Source organism: Ammospiza caudacuta, chromosome 1 (assembly GCF_027887145.1).
Source record: "Ammospiza caudacuta isolate bAmmCau1 chromosome 1, bAmmCau1.pri, whole genome shotgun sequence".
Classification (NCBI taxonomy): domain Eukaryota; kingdom Metazoa; phylum Chordata; class Aves; order Passeriformes; family Passerellidae; genus Ammospiza; species Ammospiza caudacuta.
The window spans coordinates 77,610,560-77,623,505 of NC_080593.1; the positions used below are offsets into that span (position 1 = coordinate 77,610,560).

Consider the following 12,946-nt stretch of genomic DNA (forward strand, 5'->3'; position numbering starts at 1 on the left):
TTATTTTATTTTTAAATTACATCTTGAGATTAATCACAGTAATAGCCAGAAAAAAGTGTATATTAGTGTTTAAGGCAGAAAATATTGAGTTCTGTTCTCTTTCAAAATGAGCAAGAAACTTCTATATTCACAGTCTGCAGTCTGATTATCTCAGAAAAGACAAAAGTAAGGGATCAAGTATTTGTGTAAAAGGCAGTATTTTTAGTTCTGTTTAGCATTTACTATAATCATGAGGTGTATATTTTCTTTTTTTTAACCAAGTTTGCTTTTCAGATGCCATCAAATTCTTGCTCTTGAAATAATTAGATACTTCCCTTTTTCTTCTCTGAAAACCAAATGCCTGTGAAAGCTTTTGACACTCTCTCATGTCATCTCGCATTTGTTTGATGTGGCTACAGGTGATTTTACATACTTGGTCTTAAATTTCAGTTATAACAAATGTGAAGCCCTGCTTCATTGCAGTTTTAGGTACTGAACTGCAGCAAATCTGTGCTGTACTAGATAGGAGTAAAAGTCTTGCATAACATACTACCCACAAGTTTTCCATGCAATTAGTGGCAGTTAAAGGCTTAAGAAATTGGTTCTTCCAAAGTCTTTTATCACATTAAAAAAAAGAATTGCTGTGTAGCCTAGGAATAGCCATTAATTTTTTTGTCCTCTATTTTGCTCTTTTTCTTCTCCAGCTTCATTCTGACTTGGACAAGGGAGTGGGCAGTGTTAAATATACCCTTTCAGGAGATGGTGCTGGCACAGTTTTCACCATTGATGAGACCACGGGAGACATTCATGCCATAAGGAGCCTAGATCGAGAAGAAAAACCTTTCTACACACTCCGGGCTCAGGCTGTGGATGTTGACACCAAGAAACCACTAGAGCCTGAATCAGAGTTCATCATCAAAGTGCAGGACATTAATGACAATGAGCCAAAGTTTCTGGATGGACCTTATGTTGCCAGCGTCCCAGAAATGTCTCCAGTGGGTGAGTAAGAAGCTGCAAATTCCTGATAACTAATTGTGTATTACTTAATTGCCTCAGTGTACTTTTCTTGCTGAGAGAGGGAGGAAATGAAAAAAACCCACAACTTCTAAAACTTAGTATTAGAAATGTTTCTAATATTCTGTGCCTAGATGTACACAGATTACAATTTTGTTTTAGCTTTGTTTGCTTATTTAGAAACTTATTCTTCTGCAATATGAGTACCTGTGATGTTAAGTTTCTGAGGGTAGAAAGAGTCAAAAAAACAAAAGATATTCAAGGAAGGTATGGTAAGATCCAGAGGGTCTCTAACCCCAAACCTGTTATGTAACATGATGTGATGCATTCCCCTCTCTTCCTAGTTTACATTTGTTGTTTGCTGGAAAAAATTATATTGCCCGTTTGCTGCAAAGTATCTTGTCATTTAAACGGTTTTGTCTTTGTGGCTCTTAAACTCCTACAGCACTAGCATGATCTCCTAATTATGCAATAGAGGGCAATTCTTTATTCAAGTCCTGTTTTACTCTACATGCTCAGAGTAACTATTGCCCTTGCCTTGGTCACAATGCAAGAATGAGAGTCTGCAAGAGTGGCTCAAGTTGTCAGAAGCCTAATGTCCAAAAAAATCTTTAGTGCGTCAGACTCCTAAGTTTAAAAAAAAAAAAAAAAAGAAGAAGATTGCCTGGGAACATGGTAAGTTTTCAAAAACCTAGTGTACAGAGGACAGAGTAATTTTCTTTTCAGAGAAAGGTGGACTGAAGTAATGATAGTGAAGTACTGGAATAGGTTTTTGCTTGAAGAATTTTCACAACACGATAGATATTTGCCAGGAATGACATAAAGAGCATGGATCCTGCTTTGGGGCAGGAGAATAGGCTAAATGGGCCCTTTTGGTCTCTTCCTGATGGCTGATTCTCCAGTGGTCCTGAGCAGTGTGTTTGTAACACAAGCGCAGTGCTTGTGTCCTGCTGCCAGATGGCATTTTGGGTTTCCCTGCAGGCACCAGAAATTAATTTGTTCTGGGCTGGGAGTAATTTAACTTCCCAGTGCTAGTTCCAGCCTATTGCCCTTCTCTCTCCTAAACTGCATTTTCCCAGTACTTCACAAGCCAGTACCAGCCATTTAGTACTCCTGGCAGTTGTTAACACTTTTGGAAGTTTTCTGACTTTGAAGTGGCAGAGGGATACTATTCCCCTTCAGCTATGCACCTCAGATGTTGATACTTTTAACGACAATCTGGGAGGCGACTAGCTGTCTACACAAGCATTGTGTGCTACACAGAATTAATGAGATATTATTTTAAATTTTGTGGTAAGGAGCAGTAAAATGCTATAGAATGTGATAAAATGTGATGTGAGTAGACATGATCATGTTATTCTCATAGAAGTGTTGAGAAGCATTCACTATAGTCACCTACAGGACTCTGTAGATTCACAATCTAGTGCACTATTGTTTCCCCTAATGAGATGCATAACAATATTACTTACAGTTGTATCATGTATAGATGAAAACCATTTGTTACATTTTGACACCTGTGTCTGTGGCAAATTCAGAATAACATTTCTCACCAGTGAGCGTATGCTTAGTGAAATTGTGTTTAAAACCTTATCAGAAAGAAAAAATGAAAATCAGTGATGGTGTTAGTACAGCAGAACACAGTGCCTTCATTCATTACTCTGTTGTTCTACCCCATCTTTCTTTGTTATTTATGTAAATATGTGTGTGAAGCAGAAGATTGAATGCTAACAGAGCTTTTACTTCATATGAAATACTCTTCAAGGTGTGCCATATATTGGCAGCTTTTACATGGATGAGGAGTTGCATGACTAAATGAGATACAACTGAGCATGCTGTGGCATGCATGCAGCATTTTAAAAGAAATGCCTTTCAATTTATTCTTCTTTAGAAAAACAGAAGTAGATGCCATGGCAAAAAATAGATCTCCTTGGTCTTCTCTTTATTCGGTCACGTTCACTATGTATATTCCTCTATAAAAAAAATAAAAGATGGATGAAAATTGATCAGAAAAGGCAAGACAAGGAAAGAGTTCCCTAAATTGAAGTCTAAACTTCAATTGGTGGCTACTAAAGCAGATAAGAATTTTTGCTGTTAGGTTGTCTTGCAGCAAAAATATCCAGAAATGCCTTGTCCTCTGTAGTGTGTCAGGAGATTGTGCCTTCTCTGATGTAGGTCTTGCTATTCTCTTGTTCTCTTTATATGTTTTTCCTTCCTTATGCAAGCACTGATTTCTCAGAGGATCTAAAACTACTCCTTTCTATCATCAGTACCATTTAGTTGCACCTTTGGAAATGCTTAGACCTACCAGTGCCTGAGGCTGACACTGAAAATCACTTTGATTTTTCAGCTGGTGCAGCATATGGTTGTCTTGGCTTAGGAAAAAACCCAGATCCCAGATAAACTCTTACTCTCTTTTTTTTTTTAACATTTTCATTTTCTAGTTGCTACTTTTTAAATACCAAATGTTCCAATTTTCACTTACTATAGTTTTACAACACTATTGATTATAAACTGCACTCATGCACATATTTCTTGGGAAATTGTGGGAAATTCACTGAAATACTACATTTTTTACCCTTACTAGTCTCTTATGTGAGCCTGACAAGTTTTTGTGAATAGTGACATGCAGTCTTTTATTGTTTCATGACATTTGCATGCAAAGGTTTACACAGTTTGGTACTTTATCCCAACGTTATTGGTAATATTATTAGTAATGGTACTTTCTAGAAATTGCCATGGCTACATGGTTCTGGGTTTTATAATGTCTCTAGACTTCCTAATAATTGCTATTGCTGAACCTGGGATGGTTGAAATAATGCCATAGCACTCACCTCTGGAATCAGTATTGCAGTTACAGTGTTATAATAAAATTGTACATCAACTAGACCTTAGTAATATTTAACTGGAAAAAGTGCAAAAGAAAAAGAAAACAGGTGACATTCTCAAGTTCTGTTTTTCTGCACAGAGGTATTACTTAGATATACCTGTCATAGCCTTGTTTTTCTCAGTAGATTTTAGAAATTTTGTTACTTTCCATGCATATTGAAGGTGGAAGTTTTCTTTTGCACTTCAAATCTACATTGAGGGCAGATTGAATTTTCTTCTGCAGTTTCTGTACTCTAGTGTTGGTTTGTTTTTCCTTTTAATCAATATCACTCATTAAAGGAGATAATGGTAGTGAAGATCTTTTCATTATTTTCTGAAAATATAGTTTTAGGACTGCTATTTTTAGTTAGTGGTGCCTTCCTTACCAGGAGCCAAATTCCTTCATACGCTCTTACGGAAAAAAGTTAGAAGAACATTTACCCAATACAAGTTGGGATGCAAACGTCTTTCATGCCAAAGCTTTACTGGACAGCCAACCTTGCTCTTTCCATACATGCACTGTAATCTGTTCTTGTATGATGAAGAGGAAAGTCAATCACAGCCAGAAACAAGAAAGATCTTCTCTTGAAAAGCCCCTTGGGTTACCAACTGTTGTAGCACGCAGGCTGCTGTACCCATCTGTGATTTCCAGTGCTTCTGATAGTTCCAAAGTGGGCACAGCTTCCACACTGTAGTGGAAGGATATCAGTGCCTCCAAAGTTGGCATTGTATTGCTCACATGATAAATGGGGTGCATAATACTGTATGGTGAAGATTTTATTTTTAAAGGACTATTTGATTTTTTTTATTGTTTATTATTTTAAAAAATATTTTACAAACTATTTTAAATTCCCTGCAGAAAAACTCAGCAGATGGAGTCAAATTACAATGCAGAACTAATATTTTAAGAACATAGATTGCTATGCTGTTATCTTATGCTCAGTAAGAGACTTATAAAAGCTTAAGAGCTGAACTCCTAATATTGGTTGTGGGGTTTTATTTTGGTCTTTTTTTATTTTATTTTCTGACATTGAATTGGTTTTATCAATATCTTTATTGGAAAATATTTTCTTGGTTTAACGTCGGCTCCAAAACGTAGAATGAAACAGAAATTTGGATTTATTTATGAGAACTGAAAAGGGTGCCCTAATATCTCCATTTGTAAGTTTGTAATAGCAAAACATGTTCTCCTTAAGTATAGTTTAATCAACTGTGTTGTTGCTTCTGGCAGCTGTGCCAGCTTCTGTTGCAATATAGTTGACGTAAGCATGCAAATATAGCTGAGTTTAAACCAAGGTTATCCCCTTATTAAAGCTATCAGTCCAGATGACTGAGAATGGGGGCAAAGCAGCATTAAGCACACATTCAAGGAAAGATATTATTATATATATATTTTATATATTTATACATAAAAACGTGCACAGAAATGCATTTGCTTCCCTATGCATTTCTTTCACTGAATATGCTGATTTTAACAGCAAATTTATAACCTCTACTGTCACAGTCTCCTATTTGTTTTCTAAGGTCTTTGCATTATTCTTCTAGGCTTATACATAGACCAGCTAGGGCTGTACTAAACCCCTCAATTCCATAATATACAGATACCATATGTTCTTTCCTACACAATTTCACTTCATACTTTTCCACTACATTAACTCTTTATTGATTAGACTCTACAAACTCCAGATGACCATAGCAGACTAAAATGGTCAATGATACTAGAAAGTTGATATCAGGTCATTTTTATTGTGTTCCTCAGTGGTGCAAAGCAGCTTCCTGAAGAGTCTTATGGATTTGCTTCCCATGGTACTGTCAGTGTGAAAATAATCTCTATAAATTTTCTAGCAGTTTTCCTTCTGGAGTGAATACTTAATTGGCTTTTATTTAAACACTGGCTTATATAATGGAGCATATGTTTAATATATCCATCTATGCAGTTACATGTGCAAGAATTGCAGTATGTAGAAAACTACCCTGGTGAACCTGCACTCTGGTTTGGCTAAGCTTAGCACTGTGTGCCTGAGTTTGGCCTGAAGCTTACAGTGAGCAGGGGCTGGGGAAGGAAGGACTATAAGGCTGAATGGAGCAAAGGCTGAATGAGCCTGCCTTTGATATAGATTCCTAGCTGTTGGCGATATATTTTTAAGGGTTTCCAAAAGCTTACCCAGGCTGGTGCAGAAGATATTACTTTGGGAATCCATTGAGACTAGAAGTACTTTTGAGTGGCATTATGCATGCTCATGAACAGACAACTGACAGCATAATCTGTCTGCAGTCATTGTCTGCAGCCCTCCAGCTCCAGCCTGATCTCCAGGTGTTTTTTCTTGTGTTATAAAGTCCTTAGAGAAAATTATGGGAATTGGATGTCATATTCAAGATACAAACATCTTGAATATGTTTTATTTTTATCCAGTTTCCTTGTTGAATTATTCCTATTGATTATTTTCCTTTTTCTTGTCTGCTGTTGGTCATTGAGAAGAAAACTTTGGAGGACTTACCATAGTGATCCCAAGATCAAGAGTTAATAGGTGATGGAGCTACAACCCACCTCTGCAGGAGTACTGATAAGTTACTTTTTCTGAAGCTTCTTTGTGTTTCTCCATGTGAAGTTCCGTTTTCTCAGTTTCATGCTATGTTAAGATTCCCCTGTAGCACTTTGCAGCAAAGCTTTCATTTTGTCAAGCTGTCACCTGTTCATATATTCTCTTTTACTGGCAACCTATGAGTTCAGATCCAAGAGAGATGCCAGTGGCAACCCCTCTCTCACATAAAGACTGGCAATTTATTCCCACTGTTTTAGATCTTTTTTTATTTGGATTATATAAGGAAAAGCTGTTGTATCTAAAACTTCATTTTTTTTCTTTTTTTTTTTTAAGAGTCTTTGCTTTGGAACCTTGCTGAAAACTTTTTTGAAATTTAGATATTCTTAATATATGCCAGTAATCTTGAGCTAAATTCTCACTGGTGCACCCAACAGTTTTAATAGGTTTAGTGAAGAACAACTTCACAAAACTGTACTGAATTTGAGCTTACAGGATGATATCCATATGTCCTCTAATTTGATACTTTATTAAAGTGTACAAATTTTGTCCATCACTTGGGTCAGACCTGGTGCCCTGGGTCATTTGAACTATGTTTCAGAAAAATTCATGTTCCATCATTATTTTTCCACACTCTTTCCTGGGGCTATGTCAGGTGGCAGATGACTCATTGCAATTGATGGTTCAGTGGTTTCTCACTAAGAACAACTTTTTTTTTAATTACAGCTCTTTTCTTTCTGATTCTCTTTTTGTTTTAATTTTGAAAAGATGCACCTACTGCACTTATCATCAGCATAACTTTTTTTGCCACTGTGTAAGAAAATTGAGTTTTAAGGAAGGAGCAGAGGCGAAGGCAGGTTAGGGCTGCTTAGCTTTTTCTCAAAGAGTGTTTTTCCCTTTTTACAGGACATTGCATAAAACATAAAACAAAAACATATTAAAAAAAAAAGCAAAAAACAAACCAACACTGAGATATTGTGAGGATATTACAAGTTGTCAGTGAAGGTTTTTGAAACAAAAGTATTTCTTTATGATAGAACGCTGGGCAACTAGGCAGCTTCAATTATGGGGCAGGGAAGAGCCAGAAAAAAAATTAGATCAAAAGAGAGTGAGAAAGGGCAGAAAATCAAGTCTGGATTAGTTAAAGGATAATGGGTTCTGCCATACTGTGAGTTTCCTTTCATTTACCCTGGCTGTTGGATATTGTCAGTGAAACTTAAGACATTTGGCAAATGCTGTAAGGTGGGACACTCTATGTAAAATGAAAGCTACGAAACACAGGACTATGCAAACGTGAACAGCAAAATTCTCAGCAAAGCTAAGAAGTTGTGGATGTTAAAAAGAGACACTGGATACCTATTTTCCGCTAGCTGTTTTTACAGTCCCAAAATGTCAGTATTAGTGCTGAAACCATTTAAAAGCATTTGATTCTTTCCTCACATATATCTAAGCCTACACTGGATATTTTCTCCCACAACTTCAGCGAGGCTATCAACACTGTCTCTCATGATATCCTCAAAGGCAAACTCAGGAGATGGGAATTTGTTAAGCGTACAGTGAAGTGGATTGAGAACTGGCTGAAAGGCATATTCCAGAGGGCTACAATCAGTGGCACAGGTTCTAGTTGGAGGCCTGTAATTAGTGGTGTCCACCAAGGTTCAGTACTGGGTCCAATACTGTTTAACTTCTTAGGGACTTAGACGAAGGGGCAGGGGCCTCCTCAGCAAGTTCACTGATGGCAAAAAGCTGTGAGGAGTGGCCAATACCCCAGAGGGCTGTGCAGCCCCTCAGAGGTACCCTGGCAGGGTGGAAAGATGGGCAGAGAACTTCCTGAGATTCAACAAAGGCAAGTGCAGGGTCCTGCAATTGGGGAAACAAAAACCCCTCATGCACCAGCACAGGCTGGGGGATGAACTGCTGGAAAGCAGCTCTGTGGAGAAGGACCTGGGAGCCCTGGTGGACAACAAGCTCTCCAAGAGCCAGAAGTGTGTCCTTGTGGCCAAGAAGGCCAGAGGTATCCTGGGGTGCATTAGGAAGAGCGTAGCCTGCAGATTGAGGGAGGTGTTTCTGTTCCTGGGGAGGCACAGCTCGAGTGCTGTCTCCAGATCTGGGCTCCTCAGTTCAACAGAGACATGGAGCAGGTCCAGTATAGAGTAAAATAGAGGATTATGGGACCCGAGCATCTCTGTTATGAGGGAAGGCTGAGGGAGCTCTTCCTGTTCAGCCTTGAGGAGAAAGAGCAGAGAAGGGACCTGATCAATGTTGGTAAGCAGCGTGTCATGAGCATGGAGCCAGCCTCTTCCTGTTGGGGCCAGGTAGTAGGGCAAGAGGCAACAGGCAGAAATGAATGCACAGAAAGTCCCACCCAAACATGAGGTGACCAAGCACTGCAACAGATTGTCCAGAGAGGTTGTGGAGTCTCCCTTACTCAAGAACCGTCTGGACACAGTCGTGTGAAATGTGCTCTAGGATGACCCTGCTCGAGCAGGGAGCTTGGACCAAATGGCTCACGGTGGTCTTCTCCAACCTTACCCATTCTTTGATTCTCTATGTGATTGTTTTTAAATGCATGTGGGCAAAGCTAAGAACCTGTGTCACAGCAGTTAAAACCACTCTGTTTCCACACACCTGACTTTACTGAAGTTCAGAAGTATAAATCAAATAATATATTTTATCGTACACATCTTTTGATACAACCTAACCTTTTTTAGGTGTCTGAGCAATAATTTAATTATTAAAATTAGACAATTGGGTTATTTTTAAATCTACATTCTAAATTTTGTTGGTAGTTTCAGTGGTATTGAGTATTAATTCTTTTAGTAGTATATAAGGAGAAGCTTAATAATTATTCATGCAGTCTTGCTGTTTGCATAAACACCTTTAGGTTCAAGATATATTGTATTGAAATTGTTGGGATTATGGGTTAATTTTTTTTGTTAATTACACAGCTGATGAGGAAAAGAAATTGACATATTTAAGGGTAGTATTGAAAAATGTAGAAATTGTTTTTATGTGGGCACCTAATATCTGTAAACATAAAACCCGTTGTACTAATAGTTGCTTTAGTAGCCACAGATCAGCTGTAAATGATAAAAATTTGCAAAAAGTTGCTTTTCTCTTACCACAAAATTACTCTGGACATTAAATAGCTTTTCGCTAAGAGACGCTGTTTTGGCCACCAAGTGGATTTAAACATTAAACATATTTTAGAAGTATTACTCTTCTCAGCCACTGAGCGACTGTAAACATTAAATATGTTTTATAAAAGCTGCTTTTCAAGCTACTGCCTGCATGGCTATGAATATAAATTTTGTTTAAAGTTGCTTTTAGCCACTGAACTAATTTTTTTTTGTCATGTACTCAGGTCTATTTATAACTTTTCAGAGGAAAAACAAGTGCAAGGTTTCACTGGCACAAGGCAGCTCTTCGTTTATGACAAGTAATCATGTCCTACCCATCTTCTCATAAAAACACTGCAGGTAATAATAACAAGCCAAATTTTAAAAGGATTTTAATGGATATTTTGCATGAAAAGTGAGTGCATATCCAGTGTTCTAGTCACCCATATTTGTGTTTTACTCTGCAGCAAAACAAAATAATAAAAACAGACATGACTGATATTCTGTACTAAAAAATCTTAGAAGTCTAAGAAATCAGTCACTGATGGATTGTGCGAATCAATCAAGTCATCATCAGCCCTAGAGGAGGGCAAAAGGGAATGCAAAATATTCTCAGGATTACTAAGCAAATGGGAGTCACTAAACCAAATATGATTAAAGGCTTTAATTCTGTGTGCAGAAATTCTGTGTGGCAAATTAGATGTAATCCTAGGAAGGCCTCGAGTGATAAGCGAAGTGTTCACAAGAATTTGGCTTAACAAGAACTAAGAGAAAAATCACTGATCAAAAACATATTGTTAAGGACAAATTATTCTCTGTTTAGAGAATCCCATAAGGCCTAAAGTCTACAGCAAAGACACTGCAGATAAAAATTATACCTTAGGAAAAGAAAATCTACATAAACCAGAGGTCTAAAAATATCTGCAGACGAGGAACAGCATATACAAAAGTATCTTTAAATGGAATGTCAGCCAATTAGTAGGTGTATCTGTCTGCCAACCTTGGATTTAATGAGTGCTAGGTACTTAACAGCTCTCCTTGTTTGTAGTAAGGAACAGCACAAATTGGCAATTCAGTCCAATATCTGTCATGCACACTGTAGGTTTTTCCTAGCTAAGGAACCTTTACAGATCTTGTGGGAACAGGAATCTGCCATCCCTCCAGCCTTTTCTCAACAAGGACCCTGATAGAGCTGACTGAAACCTTTCCTCAAGAAATATTTTACTAAGTTTCTGTACAACTGAAAGGTGAAAACATGTAATTATCTTAAAACTTTTTATGAAAAACCAGATGTCTGCCTAGTGAGCCATTCCACAGGTTAGGTGGTGACTAGAAGATTAAACAGGTGGTTGCTGTATTAGTAAAGGAACATTTTTATATCACCCGGACAAGCCAAGCACTGGCTGGCTTGGAACCCCTAGATAAGGCAGCATTTTCTGAAGCTTGGAACATGGTACATTTCCCTGTTCCCTGACTTCTCTTCCATGTAGTAGATGACAAGACAGGCTGTCATGCTTTCTAGACAAGCTTGCAAGCTAAACAGGTCATAACTAAGTAGGAATAAGACCAGTGGAAATGAAAGAAACTGATCTCTTGCTAAACACTCGGCAGTGCCAGTATTGTTTTCTGGAGTGTGATTTTAATTTTTTTTTCCTGGAATGATGCAGGATGAAGTGAAAATCCAAAACTATCTGAAATATCACAGTAAAGTAAAATTTCACTGTCTAGACATCTTACTTGCCAGTTATGTCTGAGCACCTTTTGTGCAGAAGCCAGCTGTAAATGTGAGATCATTGAGGATTAGAGAGGCAAAGACTGGAAATAGAAGGGGAGTTGACTTCAGGCAGGTGTGAAAGTAAAGAATGACAGCAGAGAAAGAGGAAAAATCTTTATAGACTGTTCAACTTTCATTTCAAGAGTTTCTGGAGAGAAATCAACACCTTTAATACTGCCTTTGACTTGATTTAGGTTGACATTGCTAAAAAGACAGCTATTATTTCTGTTAACAAAACCTCAGAGCGGTTCTTTTATTTTCATAAAAAGCTTTAAGGGTGTTAATGCATAGGCACTCAAGGTATCAGTATTCTTCTTACTTATCAGTACAAGCCAGCTTGTACAGTAACACCTACGGAGTTCTTGAAGGAACAAGGAAACAGCAAGGAATAGGCAAGAGGACCTCCAACCAAAGGATTACATGATGCACCATTCTGCACCAGGATTGATGGAGAATGTTGCTGCTGGAACTCTCAGAGGTGTAATTGCAGTGAACCATTCACATCTTGGTACATATTGTGAACAACAGATGATTTTCTCTTGAAACAGTTTGTTGACTGCTTGTCATCCCACTGAGGCTGGCATGATGCTTTGGGAATAGATATTCTAGATATTTGGTGAGGGATAATGTGAATCCTAACAGAAAATCCAATAAAAATCTGGTCAAGAAACCTACAGCTGGAGATCATTTCTTCAATAATATCTTTCATTTTCCATCTGTGTTTATTGCTGTTAGTACAGCAAGCATCAATTTTTTCATTTGTTGTGATCTAAAAGAGTATCCCAGCTTATCTGAAACGTAAGATAATTATGCAGCTAAGATTCCCATTTTGTAGAAACATCACCTTAGAAACCTATCTGTCCTCTAATATCTGTAAATTTCCAGAACTAGAGCCTGGGAGAAGGTTAAATACACATTTAGGGAGATTATAATGTCATAGCCTATTTGAGACTAAGTTTTACCCTAGCACAATTTACTACTTCTCTATCTCTTAAAAAGGATTATTGATTGGGTTCACATACATGTCAAATATTTTTCTGATCCTGATCTTGTTAGGTGTAGTGACTGTGCATTGCCTAAATTGCTCATGTCATTCTACAAAACATTTTCTTTTCCTATTTTTCACATTTGTGACTTTCAGTCTGGAAGATAAAAATTGTATAATAACAGATGATGTAGGTATAGTCCTACCTATTGAATGCATCTCTATCAAACCACATCTTTTTGTCTCCCTTCTAAATGAAAGAGATAAAATCTTTAAAGTTCTATGTGGAAAACTTTTCATGTCTCAATCACTTACTGCTTGCCTCTGAGCCCCATTAGTTTTGCTGTCCTTTTAGCGATAAGGCAGCAGTAATCAATATTTTCAACAGCCTTGAGAGAATTCAGATGAGAAAGATGCCTGAAGGGCAGGTTCAAGTGCTCAAGCCTACAATTTATGGTCTTGCAGGAGATGATACAGACACAGATGCTCAAATTATCAGCCCTACTTGCTACTTCTCTGCTTCAGTAGCTCCAAATTCATCCACTTTTTCTTGTTGCTTTCACTCCATATCACCTTTGCCTGAACACAAACCACTTTCAGACAGTTTTCAACAGATGCTTGATAGTTCTTGGATTCTTTCATGATTTTTTCCACGTGATTCTGAATGAAT

General features: G+C 37.6%; 1 protein-coding gene across 2 annotated transcripts in view; it reads left to right on the forward strand.

Annotated features, from left to right (window-relative positions):
* The window catches only part of CDH12 (cadherin 12), a 153,513-nt gene that overhangs the window by 31,090 nt on the left and 109,477 nt on the right, over positions 1-12,946 (forward strand). For both annotated transcript variants that reach the window (XM_058820897.1, XM_058820906.1), the window contains exon 2: positions 684-978. In XM_058820897.1, the coding sequence (XP_058676880.1) occupies positions 684-978 (295 nt within the window). The remainder of the gene's footprint in view (positions 1-683; positions 979-12,946) is intronic.